This window comes from Pleurodeles waltl, chromosome 11, assembly GCF_031143425.1.
Source record: "Pleurodeles waltl isolate 20211129_DDA chromosome 11, aPleWal1.hap1.20221129, whole genome shotgun sequence".
In the NCBI taxonomy this organism is placed as follows: domain Eukaryota; kingdom Metazoa; phylum Chordata; class Amphibia; order Caudata; family Salamandridae; genus Pleurodeles; species Pleurodeles waltl.
Window position 1 is genome coordinate 951,928,418 of NC_090450.1, and position 27,626 is coordinate 951,956,043.

Here is a 27,626-nt window from a genome sequence, read left to right on the forward strand (position 1 = left end):
GCAACAATTACGCCGTAAAGGCGGGAAGGGACCTCCGGCGAGGTCTCCCTTCCCGATTCCCTGGAGAGTAGGGAAAACAAAGGATGCCCAAAACTAGGAGCGTTCTGCTCCTAGTGCAGCGACTGGGGAAGGGGGCGCTCCCCGCGCCTTCCCCTAGTCCTGCCGAGTAACAGGAAGGAGCTCGGACCCCTCCGGGGGCCCGAATGAAAGACTCGCCCGCACCCGATGTGGTGCGCGAGTCAGGGGAAGCCGCTCCCAAGCCGTCGGGAGGCTTCCCTGTAGGGACGCAGGCGGCTGGTGCCCCGGGGGCGCTCCTAGGAGCGGACCATGCCCCGGGGGCGCCGCTAGGAGCGCGCCGGCTCCAAGTGAAGTGTCTTCGTGCCCCGGGGGCAATGGGTGTAGCACGGCTCTCGCACTGATTAGAGCCCAGCAACCCGGGTTGCGACGGTGACTTCTGGGGAATATATAAAGCGCTTCCCAAGCGCTGAGATAAGTTTTGAGCCCCGGGTTGCGGCGGTGTCCTGGGGCAAAGGTAAAGCGCTTTTTAGAGCGCTCAGGGCAAAATTAAAGCCCGGGCTGCGGCAGTGATGGGTTCCAGCAATTTCAAGAGAGGAGCGCTTTTCCAAAGCGCTAAGGCAATGCTGGAGAAATCGGTGCAGGGGTCAGGGGCACAGCACCCTGCCCCTGGGAGCAATCAGGAGCCCAAGGAGCACAGGGCTGGTGGGCCCAACTACAGACCAGCACAAGGGGTGCAGATGGTGGCAGTTCCTCCTAGTGACCAGACAGGTCACAGGTCAGCACAACAGCAGCAGTCCAAGGTGGTTTCCTGGTGAGTCCATTCATCAGCGTTCTGTGTCCAGTTTCCAGTTCCAAGAATGTTCAAATTGTGGAGAAAATTCCCCTGTACTTATAGTCAGTTCTTACAGTGTTTTTCAATGGTAGGGAGAGGAGGTTCAAGCCAGTTACAACTGGTTCCGGGAGTGCCCCCTCTCTCCTTTCAGCACAGGCTCCAAACATCAGTGGGGGGTTAACGACCCTATTGTGTGAGGCCAGGGCAGTCTTTACAAATGCAGGTGTGCCCCGCCTCTCCCTTCTCTCAGCCCAGGAAGGCTTTGCAATATGTAGATGCACCTCTGTGTCACCTCCACCCTCCCTGTGTTCAGGCTGTCTAAGAAGTATGCACAAAGCCCCAACTGTCAGTCTGCCCAGACGTTGATTGGAGACAAGCTGCAAAACACCAAAGTTATAAGCAGAGATAAATGCGCACTTTCTAGAAGTGGCATTTCTGTGATAGTAATAGAAAATACACCTACACCAGTACGCAGCATTTCTTACCACTGTCAGAACCATACCAAACATGCCTATGCTACCCCTCATAAATCAGACAATACCCCTTACACATAAGGCAGGGCATTTCCAATGAAATCCTATGAGAGGGCAGCACTCACAGCAGTGAGACACCAAGTTAGGCTGTTTGTCACTACCAGGACAGACCACGCGACATGGCACATGTTCTGCCTTCTACATGCATGGCACCCTGCCCAAAGGGCTAGCTAGGGCGTACCTTAGGGGTGACTTACATGTAGTAAAAGGGGAGTTCTGGGCCTGGCAAGTAAATTTAGATGCCAGGTCCCTGTGGCAGAAAACTGCGCACACAGGCTCTGCGCTAGCAGGCCTTAGATAGGTTTGTCAGGCTACTTCAGTGGGTGGCGCAAGCAGCGCTGCACGCCCACTAGTAGCATTTAATTTACAGGCCCTGGGTATAGGGATACCACTTTACAAGGGACTTATAGGTAAATTAAATATGCCTATCAGGTAGAATCCAATCATACCAAATTTGTAAGAAAGAGCACATGCACTTTAGCACTGGTTAGCAGTGAAAAAGTGCTCAGAGTCAAAACGTCAGCCAACAAAGGTCAGAAAACTAAGGAGGCAAAAAGCAAAAAGTCTGGGGAATGACCCTGTAAAAGGGCCAGGTCCAACAGGAGCTTAACATTATTCTTTTCAAATAGCGGGTGCTCTAATTGAGTCCATGCACAAAGCAGAACAGTACATTTCATAGAAAGTATTTTTTCTCATGGCCATAACCTCTGCCAGAAAGGTGGGTGAGCTTAAAACTCTGTGTTTGGAGGAACGATATCTTGTTTTCCACTGCAAAAAATTAATCTTAAGAACTCATCCTTCTTTCCTACCCAAAGTAATATAAGATTTTCATGTCAACAAAACAGTTACACTCCCAACTTTCTTTCTAAATCATTCTTCTCTGGCAAAAACATCTGTCCATACCCCAGACATAAAAAGCACTCTAAAATACTATTTGGACAGAATCAAAGATATTAGAAAAACAAAGCAACTGTTTTTAAAATGACAAAACTGTCTGATCTTGGATGGCTAAGCAAATCATAGAGAAATTTAATGTGCTTTAGGAATAACTGGGACACACCTGTGTCCCAAAATTATCCTTCCACCCATATTTCACCCAGAACAGACTGCCTCACTAACCCTGCACTGCATAATGGGAAGGCTGGCTCCCTTAGAATTCCTCAAAAAGTAGCACTATGGGCCTGATTACAACTTTGGAGGAGGTGTTAATCCGTCCCAAAAGTGACGGTAAAGTGACGGATATACCACCAGCCGTATTACGAGTCCATTATATCCTATGGAACTCGTAATACGGCTGGTGGTATATCCGTCCCATTTGGGACAGATTAACACCTCCTCCAAAGTTGTAATCAGGCCCTATGTTTGTTCAGCCAGTTGGGAACTTACTTGTTCCCTTTAGTTAGCATTTTTAAAAAGGGATTATTTCAGTGGTTGTTTCAGCGAAACACACTATGCTTTTAATTAGGCTATTTGAAATTGTATTAAAAGAAAAAACTATAGCTAGAAAATGTTGTCTCATAGGTATTGTTAGGTTGAGCGTAAGCGTACGACCTCTTGTATACTTTTAAGCATACATCTTCTGTGAGCTTCCAGCTATTTAATTTGCTAGTTTCAGTGTCATTTAAAAAATCCTTACTTGCTAGTGGTCAGTCATGCCTCTTTGTCCCTCGTTCTTCTGTGTGGGAGCAGGGACCAACTACTGTATAATTACACTTTTTCCTATTTATCTGGTCTTTAGGGGACTTTTTAACTTTGTTTCCTGTTCCTGTCCAGGGAAGCATCCTTTTTCATTTGCAGAGCATTCTTCCTCTGAGCTTAGCTACAAACAAGGCTATAAATCAGGCTGTTATCTTGATCACATTTGGTCTTTGTGGGCTCTCTGCACCCTCTCTCAGCTGCCCGGCTCCCGCCCTTCCTTGGCTTGGATTTTGTTTACCAAGTGTGCCTGCCTGTGTGCTGAAAGGGCCAGTACTAAGAACCCCACATGTGTTGTCTGCCAGAGCACCTCAGTTCTTGCAGTCAATACACTCTGCTGCACCAGTACTGGGACTTCGGGTGCGGCTCCATCAGTGCACTGCAGTTCACACCCTCCAAGCCCTCAGCCATGCCAGTGCCAGGAACCCCACACACGCTGTCTGCCAGAGTACCTCAGTTCTTGCAGTCAGTACTCTGCTGTTCCAGTACTGGGACCTCTGGTGCAGCTTAATCAGTGCACCTCAATTCACACACTCTACTCCCCTCAGCCGTGCCCGTGCAACACCACACACGCTGTCTGCCAGAGCACCTCAGTTCTTATAGTCAGTACACACTAATGTTCCAGTATTGAGACCTCAGGCGCAGCTCCATCAGTGCACCTCAGTTCACACACTCCAAGCCTCTCAGCCGTCCCGTACCAGAACCACACGCCATCTGCCATAGCACCTCAGTTCTTACAGTCAGCACACTCTGCTGCACCAGTACTGGGACCTCGGGTGCAGCTCCATCAGTGCACCTCAATTCACACACTTTAATCCCCTCAGTCATGCCTGTGCTACCCCACACATGCTGTCTGCCAGAGCTCCTCAGTTCTTACAGTCAGTACACACTAATGTTCCAGTACTGGAACCTCGGGCGCAGCTCCTTCAGTGCACCTCAGTTCACACACTCCAAGCCCTTCAGCTGTGCCAGAATATCACACACGCTGTCTGACAGAGTACCTCAGTTCTTACAGTCAGTGCACACTGCTTTTCAAATACTGGGACCTTGGGTGCAGCTCCATCGGTGCACCTCAGTTCACACTCCAAACACTCAGTCGTGCCCACGCCAGAACCCCACATACACTGTCTGCCAGAGTACCTCAGTTCTTACAGTCAGTACATGCTGCTGTTCCAGTACTAGGACATCAGATGCCGCTCCATCAGTGCACCTCAGTTCTACGCCGGCGAGGTCCCTTCCTTTCCTTTAGTGGGACCCCGCCCACATACAGTTCCATTACAGCAGCTCAATTCTAATATTCAGTCCCACTGCCTAGCCAATACTGGACTCAAAAGAGCAAAACACAGCTCAGCCTGTGCACCTCAAATATAACATCCAACGCCACTGTTGATGTGAAACATCACAGCTTCGCCAGAATTCATAAATTCCAACATTCAGTGCACATTTCTTCACAGTACTAAGGCTCACACACATGCCCTTCAGGATTCCTCGCTTCTGTGGTTCAGAGGCAATGCCACTCCCATACTGGGCCCCACTTGCAGCTTCACTAGGGCACCTCCAGGCTAGCACTCTGTAACACTGGCATGGCAATACTAGGTTCCAAAGAGCTCCATTAACATACCTCACTTCTGACCTTGTGTGCCCGTTACTATTCAAGTACTGCAGCTACATATAACTCTGTCAGTGCACCTCAATTCTAACCTGCAGCGCCCCATTTTTCCAATACCAGGAATTACAAAGCGCTCCGGTTCTCATTCCTCCCCCACTGCCTTTCTGTTATTCCAGCACTGGGCCGGGACACATCTTTGTCTATACCCCTAATCCTGATCTGAAGTGCCCCATTATTGCTGTATTGGCGTTCACATACAAATCTGCTAATCCACCTCCTGTTGTTCTTCAGTGCCCGCTTATGTTCCACACTCTGACTTCTGTTTGAGGATGGGGGAGAGACAATTAAATCTATTTTTAGCTGCCATCTTTATTTGGGAGGGTCTGTTTCACCTATCTCACTACGTTCTTTCCTTTACTCTGTTTACTCTCAATGTTTTCTTTCTCCCCCACTTTTCTCTTTCCTGCTCTTAAAATCCACAGGTTAACTGTTTCACTCTTTCTTTCAACTGTTTATTTCTAATCCTCTCCCTTTTTTTTTTATTTCCCTCTTCCTCTTGCTACCTCCTCTTTCAAACTTGCAGAAACTTGGTTATTTCTTTCCTTGATTCGTTCCTCTCTTTTTTCTTCATCAGGCGTTTATTCTTTCACTACTTTTAGGTCGAGCGCACAAGCACTCTGACGTGTTGTAATCTATCTGTGGGCTTTTGACGCAGCCCACTGCACGCCCATCAGTATCACTAGTTCATGGGCTTGCCTTTCAAAAATCCTTTGTTATCATTGGTAAATGCTTTACATTTGTCCCTACTTGGGGCAGTTTTGTTACCGCTTTGGCCATCGACCCTGTTACATGGAAAATTGCACGTTTGCCTATACGCTTGACTGTGAGCAAACTTCTTTTTCCTTTTGTGTCTCTCCTTCGCGCTCATGGCTGCCGTGGCGCTTTGTATTAGCTTGCTTATGTCAACTGTTTTACTTTTCATTTTTTTATTTAAGTGACAAGAAAAGTCCATTTCGGAATTTACAACGCTAGTAGCTCTAACTTGAGGAAACGCGAGACCCATTGCATTGCAAATGCTTGTGTTATGACTTGTAAACCATTTGAAAAAGCAGAGTCCTGGGAATCTTGCACATGCATGAAGAGATTCTACAGTTTATTGACTTAGAGAACATACTCATTATAGAGAACTAGTGTTAAATGTAAGTAACTTGTCCTTGTAAATTGGCCAGGTTTTCATTTATGTCAAGCCTGTTTTGAACATTTCTGTGTTTTTCTCTGACAGGAAAATGAGAAGCCTCAGAAGAAGCCCCATATCCCTCAGAGAGAAGCACCCGAACAAACAGAGAGCTGTGAATCTCCCTCACAGATGGAAACGTCATCCCTGGTAAAAGAATGGGTGCTAGTGGAGAGGACGCCCTTGCCAGTAAGTGACAACACAATGCCTATGTCTGACTCCTGCAAGCAGAGAGTATTAGGACATCATAGGAAATAGGTACCTTTAGCCAATGCCTAATTTGTAAAAGAATACGTTCAGGTGCCCAAAGTGCTGCTTTAAGCTACAGAATGTCAGAGGTGCTAAATCCCAAGGCTGCATTGCCTTGATGCCATCTCATGCCACTTTAATCTACCTCCAGACACCACCTTCTGCTTTATCTAAGTCTTGCTGCTTCTCTTTCAACTTTGCTTTCTTTGTTTGTCACTGTCCCCAAAAATGAGTACCAGTGGGCCCCACCTGCAGCCACCGGCTCAAATTAAGTACTGCCTTTAGCACCAAGAAACCTGCTTGTTGAATGATCACTTAACAATTGCCTGCAGGCACCGTGAAACTCCAGTCCTGAATGTGTGTGTCATGTCAGCATGTATATAAATTCGAATCTACTCCACTCCAATCTAATCCACTCCACGACACTCCATTGTACAACACTCTGCTGTATGACACTGTACTCTTTAATACTCTACTCCACTCTGTGCCACTCTACTTGACTCTGTGACACTCCACTCTATGCTATTCCACTCTACCACACTCTACACCACTCTATGTCACTCTGTGCCACTCCACGACAGTCCACGCCACTAACTTTTAGCCATTATGAACAGAAGCTACACTGTTGTACAAAATGGCTAAAACACATTGCCAAAGCTATTAGCGAGACCTACTGGCTTTGCCAATGCTTGTTTATCTTGCTTACCCCTTGTGGCATGTGTTTGTGTGTCTTTTAAATTGTGTGCCCAATCTTGTAAGATACTCTCTTCGTTGGTTGTCCCTTGAGGTGGTAGGATCATTTGTGATAGTGCAACTGGAACAAACTGCAGACTGATAGTTATGAGTAAATAATGTGGTGAACTCTAAACTGGTGGTGGGTGTGGAGTCAGAGAAGAGGAATGAGACACTGTTTGGCTCACTGAGCCACTCTTCTATCCTGAATATTCATAAAGCAATGCTTTGTGAATACGTGAACAGAGCACAATGTGGCTACCTTACATTTGTGAGCAAAGACTATGGGCCTGATTTAGAACTCGGCGGACGGGTTACTCCGTCACAAAGGTGATGGATATCCCGCCTGCTGAAATCTAAATCACATAGATTATAACGGGATTTAGATTTCAGTTGATGGGATATCTGTCACTGTTGTGACAAAGTAACCCATCAGCCAGGTTCTAAATCAAGGCCCTATGTTCTCTAGGAAAGCCATGGTAGTGTCTGTCTTGTGTGTTAAATGTAATCAAGTTGTAGCCTGAAGTTGGCGATAAGAGCATGCACAGCAACTTTGAATACAACACATTAATTTGTTTGCTTTCATGTGGAGATAAGTTTAACCTGATATACAGTGGTGAAACTTAAGCCGGGGGTGCTGAGCTCCATGGGCCCCCCTAAGCAAAAGTGGTAGGTGGTGGGCTAGGGAGAGGGGCCTCCCTCCATTTACTTTGCAGGTAGGCCAGTCAAGTTTTGTCATGCCACTGCTGATATAGTTTGAAAAATGGAATAATTAGCTGATTTATAGTTTGTGAAATGGCTTTCTGTGATCTATGTAGTATGTGCTAGACACTTGTACGTCTAAAGTTTGCCATGATCGCTCCACTATTCATTGCAAATTAGTGGAGAAAGAAGGCAATCCAGTCATCTGATTAATGTGAAACTATCTAGGCTAGAAACCTTGTGTATGTAAACCATAGTACCCTGTTCTTTTGCAACCACCGGGTCAAATTAAATACTGCCTTTAGCACCAAGAAACCTATGTGTTGAATGAGCACTAAACAATTGCCTGCAGGCACAGTGAAACTGCGGTCCTGAATGTGTGTGTCACTAAGGGGCATCAATGGCAAATTCATGTGAATCATTAATTCTAAGTAAGGAAGTGAGGACAAATGTTTGAGACCACAAAAATGTAGAAGTCGAAATGGTGGTCCATTAAGTCTTATAAAGACCACATTTCCAAAGTTGGAGCTGATGCAGCAAATGGTGGGACCCCTCATTCATAAAGACCTTTTATTCGTGTGACTCTGAATATGGGCAGGTGTTCTCTATTCTGAAGATAAGCTGTAACTACAACATATATATATTCCTACTTTGTGTTAAAGAAAGATCACAGCAATTTAGAAAACAATGTATTCAGCACAGTGTGTCAAATGGTTATAAACCCCCTGTCCTGATCCTACATGTTTGCTCCACTTGCGTTCTTGATCATGAATAGTTAGTCCTTCTGTCATGTTGCCTTATAAGACCTCTGTCAATTCCGGTTTGTGTTAATATCTCCACATGCCTTGTGGGAAGTATACTTTGCAAGTGTCAGTTTGAGAACAAGTTCAGTTGTCAAATTTATCATACCGAGGAACCTTTGTTGATTTGTTTTTAGTGCGCTGGGACGCATAGGACATTAAAACATTTTAAGCAATAGTTTCAATATCAAATTATAATTTTGTGAGTTGTGTTGTTTTGTGGTTGTTCCAGAAGTCCTATGCTGAAAATGATGCATTCTGTATAAATTAATTTTCAGCTTAATTTTTATTAGGTATTGCTCTTTGGTGGGCTAGTTGAGATTTATATAAAAAAAAGTAATGTGTGTTTTTTCATAACCATGATTTATTCTTGTATTATCTTATGTGAAGAACGGCTTTACATTATTTTGTTGTTGATCTCTGCTTTGTTTGGTATTTTTACAAGTACAGTGGTCCTGATTCATAAAGATAGACTTACACTTTTGTGTAAGTTTACGATTGTTTATGGTTGACAAAGGTATATTACTAGTAGTACCTGTATGACTGTGGAGTCTCCAAAAAATGAAAACTAACTGTCCCAAGGACGCCCTGGGTACCGGATCAAAATGTGTTTCATAATAAACACCATTGCAATTATACTATAGAGCAGTACTTCAACCTGATATATATACACATATAACACTATAGTGAGATCAATACTAAATGTGCACCCTGGAAAAAACAAATTATAAAAAACTGGAAAAATACAGTCACACGTCTTCATTCACACAGTTTAAAAACAAGATAAAGTTTCAAATAAATGCCTTGAAACCAGTACAAAATAGTCAAGCAGGACTATAAGATATAATATACAATCATGCCTAATAGGCTATTTCATCTGTTACTCTAATTACATAGCTATATGGTGGTCCACTAATTTCATGATATCATAATTGTAGAAGGCCCAACAGAAAGGGTCCACAGTGTCCAATATATATGTGCTGGTAGTTTTCAAACTACGAATGTCCTCCTTAGTCTTTAAGATCTTTAGTCTCTTTTGATGAGGATGAATAAATTGTTCTTAAATTACCAAGAGATTTCCATGTTGGCCATAGCAATTATCTCATATTTATTATACAGTGACTTTGGAGTCTCTGCACATAAATTAAAGGACTGTCCTATCTTTTTATGTACGGAGACTCTGCAGTCGTACAGATACTACTAGTATAATACCTTTGTGATAGTAGCAATTGTAAACTTACACAAAAGTGTAATTTTACCTTTGTGAATCAGGCCTAAAGTGTCTATTTATGTCAGATGTATGTTAAGTTTTCCCCCAGGTGATCTTCATTATTAATATTACAAGCTCTGAACACTTTTTACAAAGTACACATAAAAATAATATACACACTTTTATTTTGAAAAAAGAAATTTTTACTCAGAAAAAGAAATATTTTAGGATAGCCTAGGAAAGCTTGTATTGGCAATTTTTTAGCTATTTATCTTAAAACAAAGGAGCGCCTGCAAGATAGATTTTGATGGCTTAATGTGGTCTGTGATTTAGGGTTTGGTGGAAAGATAATCCATCACAAACCTGAGAGATATCCAATCTATCTTATTATAGGTAACACAGGATATAAGGCACTTGTAATAAGGCTGAAGGGATATCTACCACATTTGTAATGGAGTAACTCAATCGCAAACTGTAAATCATGCCCAAAGTAATTAGAAATAACCCAGTGACCTGAAAACTGCTTCACAAACCTTTTTGAAGGATTTTTTAGAGAAAATAAGGACAAAAGGCAGTAGCCTGAAAGGTTGTAAAACTGTGCTGCTCATATAAGGTAAAGGACACAACCAGAATCCCCTCTTAACCTTTAGGTAGCAGTTGAGTCATTCCTTTTTAATGAAGAGGAAGGATTCTGGTAGAATTGAGGATATTTTCCTGCTGCCTTCTTTTCCAGGGAGTATGGTAGGTTAATTATGAATATAATGAAGATTCCCATGAAAGAGAACTACGGTTTCAGGTAAGTAACTATTCCTTCTTCTCTGGGGGATGTTCATTATTAGTCATAAGCACTGAACAGAAGAACAAATCCACCATTTGTAAAGATGGGGAAACACAAATCCGAAGGTAAAAAACTTACCACAGAACATAACTGAATACATTTCATAGAGAGGCTTGGCATACTTGGGCATCTACTCTGGAATCTGTCAAGACAGTAATGTCTTGTGGAAGAGTGTACAGGCTTCCTTGTGGCTGGATGTTTCTCAGAAGTGTCGCAGTAGCTGCTCTGTCTCTAGTGAACTGAGCCCTGGTGTTTATCCAACAAGAATTTCTTAGCAGTCCTGTGACAATGAAGAATGCAGTTAACAATCTACCTACAGAAGGACTGTTTATATGTTGTTCAGCCTGTTCTTATTGGACTATAGTTTACAAACAAATGTTTAGTCTGTCTATTGTCAATGGTTTTATCTAGAAAGTATTTTAAAACCCTTTGTAAATCCAGCAAAAGCCACGTTCTCTCAGCTGGAGAAGTAGGATTCTGGAAAAACGTTTGAAGAGTAATTAATTAACATAGAAATCAGATACCACCTTAGGAAAGAATTCCTTATGGAACACTGTGTATGGTTTCTTACAACAAAGGGATTGGATCTCTCTAACCCTACAGGTGGAAGTAGTGGGGACTAGAAAAGCAGAGTCCCTGAAAAGATGCTGAACAGAAGCTTTATGAAAGGGTTCAAACGGGGACAAATTTGTTTAGCTAAAACTATATCCAGTTCCCAGGGAGGGCATACACCTTCTTAAGGTTTTCTTAAAAGTAGATGCTTGAGGAATTTATTTTTTCTGTAAGTGATTAGTGGTTGTTTTCCTAATTTCACACCAATGTCCGGGTCGTCCTTATTAGGTACCACTATTCTCCTTTAAGAGATCTCATTTGATAACACTGAATAGTCCAACTCCTGTGCAGAATCTCGGATTAATTCTTTAAACTAAAATAAAACACTAAAATGCAATGTTGTCAATGATGTCGGAGAACATGTCATGAGTACTGTTATATATGAGATCATAAGCTGTGCCTTGGGAGGGCACAAGTTATAGTTACTTGAAATAACTATAAGTATTCAATTTCAGTGTTTTTTTGTTTTAAATAGTACATTTATAATGACATTTACACCTAACTAACATGCCACTTTAACTCTTGTTTTTTTCTGTGAATTTCTGAGTTTTTATTTGATGCAAAGTAAAATATTGTTACCTTACTTTTTTTTTTAAATCTGTTTATTAAACACAACACACGAGCGGCAGTACATATAGCTTGAGTTAGTAAGAGAATAAACATTTTTCCCTTTTCATGTGTCCTTGCACGTACCTGTAATTCCCATACAGTACGGTTACATTTTTAATGTACTGGCGTGTAACTTAACTTGATACATTTTAAAACAATAACAATAGGCATATCTATGGTTTTATTTAAGTATATCTAATGGTATTCTAAGTGATTACGATAATATTCAACTGTATAGGCGTGAAATATGTTAGTGCTTGTTTACATGCTATATGGTTTGCAATGGGGCAAAGGCTGGGGTAGCAGGGCTTCGGGATCTTTTGTCAGTTTGTATATTCGTGTCTGGATGAAGTTGCGCTTGTTATCCAACTATATATTTCCGGGTTGATATGGCGAGGCTGGCTGGGACGCTACTACGGATATGATTTATTACTTATCGTGGTTGCTAAGTGTTTACGTGTAGGTCGTTCTGTACGTGTCGCGTGTTTCAAGGGGGGTAATCATCATCTCTAGCCTCTATTTGTATTACAAAGTGATCCCACTGTGTGGCTCCCTCCTGTATCTGGCCTCTGAGTTGCAGCTGTCTTAGAGTGTGTGCCTCCGCTAGTGTGGAGCTGTGTAAGGCTGAAAGCCAGGTGCGGAATGAGGGGGCGTTAGGGGCCTTCCAGTGTGTAGCGATCGAACGCTTGTATATTATAAACGCAAGATCTATAAACTTGTGAGTGTGTTTTTCATTCTTGTCCCGGCGACGTATGCCCAATAAGCAGGATTCTGGTGTGGGAATAAGCGTGTTTCCTATTATGTCTGCAACCGTCTCGGTGATGCGGCACCAGCCAGTATGTATTGTGTGGCATTCCCAAACCATATGGTAGAAATTAGCAGCAGGGGTAGCGCATCTAGGGCATTCTGGCTTAGAGTTTGGGTATATTTTGTTGATGCGGGACGGAGATAGATATGCTTGATGGATATAATTGAATTGAGTATATCTTAGTCTAACATTACGGGATACAGATTTAATCGTGGTGAGGGCAGCTTTCCAGGATTTCTGATCAACTGGTGTGGGGAGGACCTCATCCCAGCGGCTCTTAACTTGGGTCAAAGCAGTGCAGGTATCTGTTAGGAGTATTTTATATAATTTAGTAATGCAGCCCTTAATGTTTCCTATAGTGAGTAATGAGGTGAGTAGGGGGGATTCATCAGGCTCGTTTGGGTTGCTCCCCCAAAAGTTTTGTAGAAGTTTGTTAATAGCATTAAATGTTAAGAAGGCCCCAGGTTGCATGATACCAGCAGTCACGAGCTCTGCGAAAGTGCTTGCTTTAGAGTTCAAGTACAAGTCTCCCATGTTCAGTGCCTTGGTTATCCGTATATCATGGTGATGGGAAAGAGCTCGGACACCTGGTACCTGAGCCAAAGGTATTGCAGGTGAATAAGGGGGAGTTAAGGTTTTGCCCTGGACATATCTCCGCCAGCAGTATCTAGCCGTTACTACTAGGGGATTTCTGTTAGATGGGTAAGGAGGTTTGGACATAAGTGATGACAGTATCGTTTGTGGTGCCACACAAGACATTATCGCTGTACACTCTGGGGTGGGTGGGTCGCTAAGCCACGTGGCTACCCATTGGAGTTGGGCTGCTGCGTAGTATAATTCAAAGTTCGGCATGCCAAGTCCGCCTTCCTCCTGTGGATATTGTGTAATGGCTAGAGCTACTCTTCGTCTGTCTCTGCCCCACAGCAAATCAGTCAGCAGAGAGTGTAGTTTATGAAAGAATGAACGTGGCAGGGATAATGGGAGCGCTGTAAAATAGTATAAAAATCTGGGTAATATTAACATTTTTGCTATGGCCGTGCGGCCCATGGGTGATAGTGGGAGGGAACTCCAAAATGCCATGGATCCCCGAGTTGAGCGTAGCAGCCTATCGAGATTGCCCTCGCGTAGGTCTGTCATAGAGTGGTAAACCTGAATCCCCAGATATTTAAAAGTCTGATATGCCCATGTCAGTTGATGTAGTGGTAATACCGATTGCTGTTCCGTAGGTATACGAGTGAGCGGGAAAATACATGATTTCGCCCAATTAACACATAAACCAGATGATAAAGCGAAGTTATCCAGGATTTGTATAACTTCTGCGAGGGAGGAGGTATAGTTACGCAAATATATTAGAGCATCATCTGCGTATAGGGAAATAATATGGTATGTGTTGGATTCTAGGATGCCCCACCTGCTTGCCCAGCTACGAAGTTTAATTGCCAATGGCTCCATAGCTATAGCAAATAATAAAGGGGATAAAGGGCAACCTTGTCTGGTGCCTCTGCCGATGGGGAACGCGTCTGATATCATTTGGCCCGTTTTGACGCGAGCTATTGGTTTAGTGTATAGAGTGGCAATCCAGTTAATGAAACCGCTTTGAAAGCCGAACGCCTTCAGAGTGCGGAAGAGATATTCCCATCCGAGCGTATCAAATGCCTTCTCTATGTCCAATGCCACAGCCACTGCCTCAGTTTCTGTGGTACTGTGTAATATACGTATTAGGCGTCTTATATTTAAAAAAGTGTTCCTCCCTGGTACAAATCCAGATTGATCATGATGAATTAAGTCTGATAAATAAGGGAGTAGTCTATTTGCTAGAATTTTCCCCAGGAGTTTACAGTCAGTGTTTAATAGGGAGAGTGGTCTATAGGATTTGACATCAAGTGGATCGCGTCCTGGTTTTGGTAGCACCACTATCAATGCTTCGCGCATGGAGTCTGGCAGCTGCTTTCTATTACGTGCCTCGTTAAATACCTCAGTCAGGGGCTGCAGGAGATGAGCAGATAGTGAACTGTAATATTCCGTTGGTAGTCCGTCTGAGCCAGGAGTTTTGCCGCGCGCCATTTGAGAAAGAGCTGAGCGTAGTTCTTCGATAGTGATGGGACCGTCCAGTATGGCTGCGCTGTCAATGATATTCGTATTTTGGGGAATCAATGAGAGGAGTTCAGAAAGAAGTTGTTCATTTGGAGGGTGAGTGGGCTGATATAGTGAACGATAATACATATGAAAAGACTCATTGATTCCGGCTTGTGTGTTAATCACTTCCCCTGAGTGTGTTCTTATCGCGCCTATGGGTGAGGACTGTAATGGTTGACGGACCAACCATGCCAATAGCTTGCCCGATCTATCGCCTTCTGCATGTTGACGGGTTTTAAAATGTCTATAGTCATGTCTGCTGAGCCTGTCATCCGCTTCTTTGTAGTCAGATTTCAGCGAATTTAGTGTTTCAAGCGAGGGCCCGCTAGTGGTGGTCTCGGTCTCTGCCCTGCGCATTTTTAATTCTATCTCTAGTAATTCCTTATTAAGCATTCTTTTGACCCCCAGCGAGGCTGCAAGGCAGTGGCCGCGTATAACCACTTTATGAGCGTCCCATTCCGTGGCGCGCGCTGTTGTTGTGTTTTTATTTAAAGCAAAGTAATCCGATAAGCACTTAGCTAGTTCAGCATGATAAGGGGGATCTATGAGGGCATCTGGTTGTAGACGCCATGTGGGAATGCACGTGTGTGTGCGGCCCGTTCTCAGGGTAGCTTGAAGCGGATTATGATCAGATATGGTGCGAGCCAGATAGCCTGATGTGGTTATTTTTGGGATTATATCTTTTGACGCAAACATCATGTCTATTCTAGTGTGCAATTTATGCACAGGGGAGTAGAAAGAATATTCACGGTGTGTGGGGTGGGCAGTTCTCCAAATGTCTCTTAGCCTATTGTTGGAGGCCCACTCTGCAAGTTCGAGTGAAGCACGTTTAGCTAGGGTATTATCTAACGGAGGGATAGAGCGATCTCTGTGAATGTCTAATACGCAATTAAAGTCACCGCCCCAAATAGTATCCATCTCCGGATCATTAAGTTTACTACTGTTAAGTGTCTGTAGGAATTCCCATTGATTTGAATTGGGGGTATATATTGATGCTAATGCCATGGGTTCCCCGTCTAGGGCACCTTCCAAAAGGACATATCGGCCATCTGGGTCACATTGTATGCGGGACGTAACATAAGGGACCCCGGGGGCTATCCAGATCGCCGCTCCCCTAGCATATGTTGAAAAAATGGTACCATATAATTGCCCCTTCCATTTTACTTTTGTGTTCTCCAAAGAGGACTTAGCCAGGTGTGTCTCCTGTAACATGGCAAAATGTATTTGATGTCTCCTGAGGTATGCGTGGATCTGTTGTCGTTTACGCGGGGATGCCATGCCCCTTATATTCCATGTGAGTATTTTATATTGCGGGTTATACTGTTGTCTTTGGGTTGCCATGGAACTTTTGTACTTGTATGTCTAGATTTTGTGGGTTTGGTGGGCCCACTCCTTTTACAACTATAGTGTATTTCACGCCCATTATGCTTGGCCAATTTATACTGCAGCTGCCTAGTATGTACTTATCATTAGCAATCAAACAGCTTTTACTACGAATACTATAATCTAAATTATGCCTCATAGATATGATTCTGCTAATTAAAACAATAACATTAACTATATCTAACAGTAACTGTGGTTGTGGCAAGGGCGTTAACGATACAATACTTGCCAACCAGATAGAACGTTCCATATGGTGCGGGGGTGTTTCAAGTAAATAAGTTCAAATCAATGCTGGTTCCGACCCGTTATGTTCTTGTTGAAGCTGCTACTTTCTGGGACCAGCCATGAGTCTTTTGCTGCGGTCGGGGGCAGCAGTGCGGTGGAAATGAGGTCAGCGTAGTAGACGATTAGTGACTACTTCTGTAGGATGTCGTGTGCCGTTGTGTCCGAGATTGGTATATATTAGCAGATGTCGTCTGCTGTTCGTGGAGTGAGATTGGGGGCACAGGCGGAGTCTGTAGAGTCAGAGAGTATCCCAAGCTCGGATTCTAATCCCGAGTGCGTCGATACAGACCCCGGGGATGCATTGGCGAAAAGGGATGTGGTTTGCAATAATAGAGAGCGTTCCACGCGAGACTGTTCAGGAGTAGGTTTAGTGTCTGGTTGCCTGCTGGGTTTGCGTTTGCCACTAGGAGGGTGATTTTTATCTTTGGAATTTCTTGTATTGGGAGGGTCAGCGAGTCCCTTGGCATGTAGCCAAGTCCATGCATCTTCTGGTGAGGTGAAAAAGAAAGTGCGGGTGTCGTCCTGTATTCGAAGTTTGGCCGGGAACAACAGAGCGTATTTGATATTGTGGTCTCTTAGTCGCTCTTTGACCCGAAAAAATGAGTTACGCTTTTTCTGTACCTCTGCTGTAAAGTCTGGATAGGCCGATATGATTGCCCCTTCGAAGCGCATTGGGCCTGCTTTTCGGAACAGCTGCAGTACGAGGTCCCTGTCACGGTAGTTGAGGAGTCTTGTTATTAGTGGGCGAGGCTGAGTGCCAGGTGGTGGGGGTTTTCCGGGAACCCTGTGGGCGCGTTCTATTGAAAAGAATTTCGGGACATTGTCCTTCAGTACTGTTTCTATTAGCCATTGCTCAATGAACAGTTCTGCGCATGGGTCCTCAACGCGCTCAGGAAAGCCCACGAAGCGGATATTATTACGTCTTGACCTTCCTTCTGCTTCTTCAGCTTTGCGCCTCAGAATCCCTAGTTCAGCTGTTACAGCCCCCATTTGCGACTGGAGTTTGGTTATCGCTGGTGAGAGGTGTGACGTGTCTGCTTCCAAGCCTGCGACCTTTTCAGCTAGCGTATGTTGGTCTGCACGCAATATGTTGACGTCTTCGATTACCGAACCTATTTTTGCTTCCAGAGTAATTTTGGTGTCCAGTATGGCTTGTAAAATCTTTTCAAATTGCGTTGTGTGCGTTTGGAGTGTTATTTCCATCTTTTGTAGTGCTTGTTGTGTGGTCGAGGCCTCCGCAGGTGGGGGTGGGGCATCAGAATCCATATTCCCAGAAGGTACGCGTGGGGTCTTTGGTTTGCCCATTGATTATTTACGTGACGGTATTGCTGTTAACTATTGTTTTTGAAGTGGCTTCGATTGATTAGGACTGCTGAGGCTTGTTCCTGAAAAATAGAAATCTTGCTGCGTATCAGGCAAAGAAGTTATACCGCTTACGGGTTCTAGGGCACCGTGACCGTCAGGATTTCGTGTTGCTTGCAAAGAAGCAGGGCCCCTAACTTGGGGTCAGCAGCACTGTTTGGAGTAGTGAAGATAAGATAGCAATACTTTGTTTGTGTGGTGTATCCTCTTTGTAGTGGAGAGCCTCAGGGCTTTTATGTCTGGTGAGAGCCTTGGTGGGAACGCTGCGGCTCGATTAGCGCCGCCGGTGCAGTGCCGCAGGAGGATATACTGTAGTGCCCTGTTATACGTATTATTTTCTGAAGGGGTCCGTTTTATTGCTGTGTTGCTGCTTGGAAGCTGGGATTGGTAGGGCTCAGTTTACTTGAACTTTGGTGGTCCCAACTCTTCTTGTTTCTTTTCTTTTTTTTTTTTTTTTTTTTTTAAATTGTTATTTATTTGCTTTCCCAATTGTCTCTCCTCCTTAGTACTTGGTTATTTGTTAGCCCAGGCTTAATGCGCAAGGAAACGCCTGTTCAATGCCATCCGATTTTTTTTGGGGGTGTAGAGCCAAGATTCAAGGGCAGCCGGTGGGATCCCCTCCCCTTTCGCGGGGAACGCAGCTCCAGCCCGCACGGCACCCCCGAGTCTCAATGGTGGCCGCACGTCCCAGCGGTACCTGTCATGTGGAGCCAGCCGGCTTCACACGGGAGTGTGGCCGTATCGGGCCGAGCGCATCGGGTCGAACGCGGCCCCCAGGCGCGTGGTCCCGGAGCAGGGGATCAAGCGCCTCCTCACCTTCTTCGGCACCCGCCTTCCCGCCCCGGGAGACGGGTCAAGTCCCAGCGCGTCGGGAACCCGTCCGTGTCCCGCGACGCAGCTGCCTCGGCACTAAAGGTGCCGCGTCGCATCGGCCCCGGCAGGAAAGGTCCAGGCTCCACGGGCCTCGGCGGCCGCACCCAGGACCGCAGCCGACCCCGCGGCACCCGGAACGCCGCGGTCGGATCCAGTCAGAGCAGCGCCGGCATCTCAGGTAGAGCATACGGCGTCTCGCACGAACAGTAGTGCGGGCGCCTGTTAGAGGATATTTGACACGGGCCGGGGTCAGAGCTACGAACTATGCGACCAGCCCGGTCGCCATTTTGGCCACGCCCCTATTGTTACCTTACTTAACTATAACATCACTGTATCCTTTGTTTTTCTCAGTGAATTTCTAGGTTTTGTTTTAAACATAAAGTAATATTTTATTACTATATGTAACACCAACCCTCCTTGGCTATGCACTGCGTAGGGTTGGCTGCAGAGCAATCTAAGTGGCCTGTGGATGCCCCCAGACATACTCAGAAATTTGACAAGTCTGAGCAGACTATCAAGGAGTGAGTCTGGAACTAACTTGCCTGTTAACTGAACTGCTAGACGAAGAAATAAGAAACTTTGAGCGCTAGAATAGGGGGTACGGATAGTGCCGTGATAACATGACTGGGGGACCAATATCACCTTGAGATACGATTATGTGAGGGTGGTTGGAGGGGGTTGGGAGAGCAATGTCAGACTATTGTTTGCTCTTATCTCTGTTATAAAACTCTTACTTACTGTATTTTCCGGCGTATAAGACGCCTTTTTAACCCCTGAAAATCTCCTCAAAAGTCAGGGGTCGTCTTATACGCCGGTATACGGCGTGCTGAAACTTCAGGGACAGGCGCCCTGTAGCTGAGCCACCGTGCGCTGCATTTGAAAATCAATTCCAAGCGTATGATGGGTTCCGCATCCTACAAGATTCAGCTACTTGTGGACACGGAGCTGATCGGTCACGCGTGAGTTGAGCTGTTCTTACCGTGTGCTGCAATCCTTGCTGGCAGTTGTCTGGACAGGCACGTGTTCCTGCGCGTGCCCCAGGCTATTCCACTTGCACTGTTTTATGTTTACATGTTTGATGACAAACAGCCTTATGTTTATAAGTGACAGTTTTCCTACTAAGTACCTGCATGTCATAAGCATTTGAATTAAAATTACCATATTAAAATCAAATCTGATGTTTTTTAATTTTTATTTGGTGTGCGTTGGAATGGGGGTAGTCTTATACGGCGAGTATAGCCCAAACCCTATATTTTAACAGGAAAAGTAGAGGGTCGTCTTATACGCCCAGTCGTCTTATACGCCGGAAAATACAGTATATGAAACAAAATCTAATAAATTGTGTTTTTTTTTTTTTTAAAAAGGAAAATTCTTTGGAAGGCATGACCATTGGAGGGACTGAGCTGCATGTGGATATAGGATCAGTTTGTCTTCCCATTTGTCTGAGAATTGTCACCCCTGGTCTTTCAGACATTGCTGCTTTGGCCTCATGTGGAGATGGGCATTTTGGCACTAGGACGATGGCAGATGCCATTGAAGGCACAAGAGACGTTCTGCTGACGGATGGTTCATTTTCAGAAAATTTCAAATCTTCGGAAGGATAGATAATACTCTCTCCTTTGAAAGATACACTTTTGCTTTCAAAGTAACCAAAACTGCTCACAGATAGTGTAAGGAAAGTTTTAGGGTTGATGTTTTTTTCTGATTGACATGCAACCCCAGCTGTTTAAGGGTATGATAAGCTTGTTGGAATGCTGATGCTTTGATCAGCCAGTTGTCTGCAGACTGGTAGACTAAAATCTTCTATCTTCTGACATGAGTTGCAACTCCTGCCATGCACTTTGAGAAAGTCCTAGGTGCAGACCTGAGACCTATAGGGAGTGTTTTGTATTGAAAATGACCGTTTCCCACTACTAATCTCAGGAAGTTTTGATAGCTCTTTGCAATGAGCATATGAATATTGGTCATGAATTTGCAGTACTCCTCCCTCCATCTACAGCCTACAGCTGTGATGCTCCTACCTGCCAAAGTGTACCTGCTTACAGAGTACGAAGAAGGACCCGGAAGCAAGCACACAAAGTTTGAGAAAGTAGACGGTGTGGAGTAGTGGCCTGCCTGTCGCCCCGCTTTTTTTGGTTGGTTGCTGAGCCTGGGGTGGATGAGTTTATTTGGAAATGGCTCTCAGCGAGAGTGAGAGTGGTCACAGCTCCTTCTACAGTGATTGTGTGACCACTGCGACTGCTCCTTTCAAGTGGGGGGAGCTAGGCGTACGGCAGGGTGCACACATTGGCTGATGGGGCCCCCATTACAAACATCCCCTCAAGGCCGGCTAGCTATATACTGGGCATCATATTGCCCAGCATGCTGGTGGAGGTGGCAGCCGCTGCGCAGCATATTGCAGTTAGAGAAGGAGAAGGTAATTGCATCATATTATTAGCCACACTGTAAATGCACCGTCAATAGCACTGTAATTGGCAGCTGGTGTCACTTACCAATTAAGCTGGGTTGGCATGGCACCAAGGGTTTTTGGAAGTTTTGTGAAAAATTGACAGGTGTGGAAACCAGGACAAGAAAGTTACATTTAAGAGCATGCGGAGTGTGACCAGTATGCAAGAAACCAAAGTGTGTAGACAGAAAGTAAGACAGTAAGCAGAGGGCAGAGATTTAGAATCAAGATCTCTTTATAAGATCAATGGAAAGCAGTATCTCTGCCACAACCAGCACTGCAACATCCACTACCAACACCCCTGCAGGGGCACTGTCAAGGCTGCTAAAGAGAAAGGTGGTAAATACTGTGGACGAGGATGATTAGGGATCTCTTGGTAGCGCTCCAGCAAGGAACCCAGCAAATGTTACAAACCTTATAAGGGACTTTGTGAGCAAGCACTTTAAATCCATTCAGAATCAAGAGACTGTTTCACCAACTGAAGTTACAATAAGTGGTGCAGAAGTGAGAAGGTTACACCTGTCAGCACTAGACTTGGACTTAGATTAGGACCAACCCTTCACAGACGCATTGGATTTGGTAGACATAGTAGATGTAAGTAAGGGGCTGCCCGAACCAAGTTTGTCTTCTTCACCATGGTTATGCTTATCCCTGCTAATGGGATTGAAATATGATGAAATAGATGGAGCGAATGAGGATTCGGGTGGGGTCCCACTGGGTGTTCTTGAGGGTTTAAGTAGGAATGTAATGCACGTGGACAATTATTGCCCATCTATCAGCAATGTAACCATGGGACCATGTGCTGGCATTGACAGTGACAGAGTTGACACATTTAACTAACAGACTTCCTTAAATTTAGAAGCATCGGCTTCCCCATCTGTATCAACATTGGTCATAATGTTAATAATGCAAAGAACCCTTTAAGGAATATTTGAGGTGATAGTATTAAGACAATTATGTTTTAAAAGCCCAGGAAACTCAGTTGCAGGGGATCACTGGAGAATTAGTGCAGATAAATAACTGCATGACCTTTCTAGTGAGAGCGGTGGCAGAAAACAAGGATAGCCCTGGCCAGGGAGGTGTAAGGACAGATGTGATTGCCCATAAAAACAGTACCCCTAGAGTTTATATCTCTAAACAACCAATGCTAATACAAAAATGGGGAATACAAATAATGTACAAAAGTTATATACCTCAAACAAGGAGATTACACAGGTGCTCAATAAATACTCATTGGAAAAGTGAAAAAGGGAATGTGTGTGTAAAGCCATCTTTAGGAGCGTACAATGTGAAAAGGGTCCCACGAAAGTTTTGTGAAGACACAACCAGGATTTGATGAAGAAGTCATATTTATTCGAGCTACACACAGCAACCCTTTTTCAGTTACTGATCCCTGGCAACTGTCTTCAACCAAGCGTCTATGAATCCTCACACAGGAATCCAGAAGTGGAAGCCTCATGGTTGCCTAGGAACAGCATCACTGAGCATGGGTAAAATACAGTACTTAACATAACCATATCAAGAACATAACACATCCCCTTCCCATATTAACATTTTCCCCAATAACAATGTTACACTTAAACATATTATATGAGCTGCATACAAATGTAGTCCTCCAGTGCCTGGGGCCTTGTTTTTATATGTTTACTGGGTTCTCTTTTAATGGGCTCTCTTCACTTGATCTTCCTGTCCAGCTGGACCACTCCCCAACTTTAACCACTCTTGTTGTTCCACACCACTGTAGGTAGACACTCTTATAGCATTCCACCATTTGCCATCTGATAATTTGAGATTGCTACCCCTCACTTCTATCACTTGCTTAAGAAAAGGTGACCTAGAGAAACCCTTCTCATCCAATTGTCCGCTGCTCTTTGTTTATCCTTTCATTATGCCTTTGTTTGTAGGCAGCCTGATATTTTCCAATTCTCTCAGACAACCGTCAGTAGTCAAGTTTTCTATAACCTGACCTGGACATCTATGTTGACACTGCTACAGTACACAGTATTCTACCTTTGAGCAAATAAAAAGGTGTCTCCCCATTACCAAACTGGGAGTAGTTCTGTAGCTCTATAACATATTCCTAACTTGACATTTCCAACATATATTGCCTGAAATTGCCAGTTGAATGCATCCCCCTAACACTAGGTTAAATCGATCTATTACACCATTTTACAATGCTTGATTCCCCATTTCTTAAGTAATGTTTCAAACTCCTCCGCAATAAATTGGGGGCCATTATCCGTCAATATCTCCGAAGGGCATCCCTCCCTACGAAAGATGTCTTCACAAAATGCAATCACACTACACAACTGTACCTCCTTCACAAAAGCCCCATCAGGCCACTTTGAGAAGTAGTCCATTATAACTATGGCATATTTTTCACACTGATTCAAACCCTTGAGTGGACCACAAATATCCCTGTCAGTCCTTTCCCACAGATGTTTTGGCAGCACTACTGGACATATTGTTGCTTCTTGAACCACATGGTACTTGTTGCTGCAAGCACAAAGAATACAATCTCAAACAAACCTCTCAATTTGTCTATCCATACCCAGTCACCAGAAGTCTACTTGAGTTTCCCATGTCTTCATGAATCAGCTTTATCAGTCTTTCCCTCAGTTTAGTAGAAGCTAGCAGTCTTTCGCCTCTCCTCACAACTCCTCCTTCCACAGACAACTCTGACCAGACATTTTGACCAGTTCTAGAGGTTGTTCCTACTTCCAACCATATACTTTAGGAAATGCTTCTATTAACTTCACAAATAACAGATCTTCTGAAATGCATCTCTCCACTCATTTTCACCAATTGCACCACAGATATCAGACACTTCCACAACCATCCATTCATCTTCTTCAACTACATTATTGTCTTCTAATGGCAATCTGGAGGAGCAGACTATTTATTTTTTTACGCCCAGCGCATACTTCATAGTTAGCAGGTATTCCTGACGGCGATATAGCCACTTCGGTGTGTGGCTTTTCCAGAACCTGTAGTAGTAAAGAGATCCACCAATGGTTTGTGGTCCGTTCGAAGTTCACTTTCAACACCGCATCCAGAAGTCTGGAGGTGCTGTACCCCCCATCAACAGGCCAGTGACTCCTTTTCAATAGTAGAGTATGTGCCTTCTGCTCCCTTTAATGTACGCAAAGCATAAGCTACTACTCTCTCTTTCCCTTCACACACTTGCGCTTGGACCGCACCTAACCCATCATTACTAGTATCAGTCACTATTATAGACTTGTCTTCAGGATCAAAAGTTTTCAAGGTAGCCTCTTAAGCTATAGACATTTTCACATCTTCAAATGATTGTTGGCATTCTTCTGTCCAAACAGGTTTTTACCACTTCTTCATTAATTTGCGCAAAGCTTGAACCTTATCTGTATAATGATATACAAATTTAGCATAATTTTTTGCAAGACCAAGAAATAATCTCAGCTGGTCCTTATCACACAGAGAAGGAGCCCTCTCTGGAGCTTCAACTAGACTGTGCTTTGGTTTAATCCTTTCATGGGTCAGAGTATGTCCCAGGTATTCTGCCTCCCTCATGCTAAACTTGTACTTCTCTAGACTTATGGTGAGTCCTGCTTTTTCCAACCTTTGTAGTACTTCCTTCAAAATTTCGTAATGTTGATTCTTGCTCACACCTCAGACCAATTCATCATCCTGGAATACCAGCACATTTGATAGACTCTTCAAAACACCCTCCATCACCCTCTGGAAAACAGGTGACGTAGAGGCCAATCCAAAGCGCACGTGAACAAATTGGGAGGCTTCCTCAGGCGTAATGAATGGTGACAAATGCCTGGATCCCTCCTGCAATAACACCTGATGATAAGCGCTTGATAAGTCTAAGGTAGTGAAACACATTCCTCCTTTTAAACTCGCCAACATTTCATTAATGCGGGGAAGGGGATGACAGTCAATCCAAACATTGTTGTTTAGGTCTCCAAGGTGTACACACATTCAAATTTTCCCACTGGGTTTCTTGGCAATAACGACGGGACTTAACTATTCTGGTGCTTCAGTTGGTTCGATTATGCCTTCCTGGCATAACCTCAGTAGCTCTTCTTTCAACATGTCTCTCAAAGCAATCAGAACGTTTTGCACCTTGGGTACAGCCTCTTCTTTCAGCACTATGTGGTGCTCAAACTTTTTCAAACAACCCAAGTTTTTCCTAAATAATTTAGGAAACATGTTGACCCATTCGTTCTCGTCCTGTGACATTGTTTACAGTACCTGCTTAGGATGATTAGGATTGAGAATCATGTCTAAAGCATGTTGCTCCTCTGATCCTAACAAGAACCTCCCTTTTTTAACCACATACACCTTCCTTTAAGTTTTCCTATCCTGAAATTCTAAATCCACTACAAAATAACCTAGAACTGGCAATTAATTGCAGAAGTATCCCTCCGGTTCTTCATCAGCCGGATCAATTCCACTCCCAGAGCTTCCCATGTAAGTTTATTGATGAGGGTAAATGGGGAACAGGAATCTGCCCAAACTTGTTTGTCTCTCCCATTCACTTTAACCACAAACTTGGGAGTGAGATAACTGTCCTTCCTTACTTTGTATCCTTCACTCAATGGAGGTTCTATTTCAGATACAACCAAAACCTCTACATTCTTTTCTTCCCTTTCACATGATATACTATCACCATCTGTTTCTTTCTTGTCCACTAAATTTACCATTTTCTTGAACTTCGGAATTTCAAACATTTTACAAACTCTATAGAAATGCCCTGTCTTTTTGCATTTGTAACACTTGCTTTTGGTTGCAGGACAATAAACTGCTTCAGGTGTGTGCTTCATACTTCCACACCTAAAACAGGTCATTGTCTTTGCCCTCTCCTGATTTCTCTGTTTCTTCTTGTTTTCAGCAACTGTTTTCTTTACAACTCTTGTCACTGCATCAATTTCATTTATCTTTTCATCATGGCCATCTTTTTTGGCCCCAGCACCACTCATTTCCTTTGCATAACGAGATGTATTTTCCATCTGTCTGGCCAACTTAATGATTTTGTCTAAATTTAGATTTTTCAGACCAAGTACTTTTTTTTTTAATCTTTACATTATACATCCTATTTATCATTTGGTATCTTATAATCTTGTCTCTTAAATCTTTCAACTTGCATGTTACAGCAAGTCTTCTCAAGTTTGATATTTATTGTTTTACTGTTTACTTATATGAGACCAGGAAAAAAATGTATGTCTTTCGACCACTATACTAACGTTTTTTCCACAATTTTCTACTAATGCTTTCAGAGCATCTTCATATTCAACTTCCTCTTCCTTATCTGACTTCTACATTTCTTCTTTCTAAGTTAGATCTGGGGAAGGCCTTCAGCACTTTCCTCCCTTCTTAACACAAAGCTTGAGGATTTTCTTTTTGCAAATATATTCACTTGCACCTATGGCTTCTAAATATGTTTCAAAGGTTCCCTTCCAGGCTTCCCAACCCATGCAAGGTGTACCTGGGTTTTGTAAAAATGCTGGTGCTGTAGGTATAAATTGCAATGTCATATTTTGTCAAAAGGTGTTTCTGAAATAGGTTTCCTCTAACTCTGCTTCTCTCCTCTTAGCCCCTTTTAAGGAATTTTCCCCTAAACAGTTAATCCTGAAAATATTTTACAATGTTAACTCTTCACCATAATACAATTTCCCAGGAGAAAATAAATGCCAGGAACAAAGGTGTGCCTGAAACTGGAGTTCCTAAAAGGAAATGTACTTATTGTCAGGCAGTGTGCCTATCACCAACGCAACCATATTCTGCGTGCCTGTCACTGCAGACATAGGTGGTCATTATGATTTTGGCAGTCACCTGACCGCCTTGGCGGCGGTGGTGGTCGGTCGGTCCGCTCTCAGGCCGGCGAAACACCGCCCGTACTGCCAGGGTGGTCGGACTTCCGGCCAGGCAGTAGCCGCAATACCACCATTGGTATTAGGACTCTGTAGACTGCCAACATTTTTCGTGGTGGTCACACTGCCATGAAAATGCTGGCGGTCATGCACCCAGTGACAGAAATCGCCATTCCTGTCTCTGGCAGACCCCCCCCCCGCATGACCACATACCTAGAGGCACGCAACCCCCGCTCACCCACGTTTTCACTTACATACACCCCCACATACTCGAACCCAAATACTCACTCAGATACAGCCATTAACTTGCATGCATGCACTCATACACATTCACTTGCATGCACGCACTCAGACATACACCCTGTTCCCCCTCATTCACACTTACACAAACTCACAAACACAGACCAAAATAATTGATGGATTAAATCCAGATCTGTGACTGGGTCGAATGTTTCATTTGTTCAGCATTCCGTCTATCATCTGTTCTTTCTGCATTTGTCGCCCTAAATGGGAAGGGTATGCCCAGACGTGGGACCCATGCTCACTATGCCACCAGATTCAAGCTAGCCTGGCTGATGAGGGGTGATACCCTGAAACCGGTCCCAGGATGCTTGTTTCTGGTCCAGGGAGGACCTGGCCTGGCAGTTCGGGTTGGACTATTCCCATGAGGAGCAGGGTCAAGACTGATCTGCATATGGCTGTGTCTAAACTGGAATAGCATTGCATGCAAAAAAACTCATGGTTTAAACCCAGATCTGTGACTCTGGGTGAATGTTTGATTTGTTCCGCATTCTGTCCATCATTT

General features: G+C 44.0%; 1 protein-coding gene across 5 annotated transcripts in view; it reads left to right on the plus strand.

Annotated features, from left to right (window-relative positions):
- Nucleotides 1-27,626, plus strand: part of LOC138266392 (putative nuclease HARBI1) — a 331,311-nt gene that overhangs the window by 253,722 nt on the left and 49,963 nt on the right. For all 5 annotated transcript variants that reach the window (XM_069215160.1, XM_069215162.1, XM_069215158.1 and 2 more), the window contains one exon: nt 5,970-6,110. In XM_069215160.1, coding sequence (XP_069071261.1) covers nt 5,970-6,110 — 141 coding nt within the window. The remainder of the gene's footprint in view (nt 1-5,969; nt 6,111-27,626) is intronic.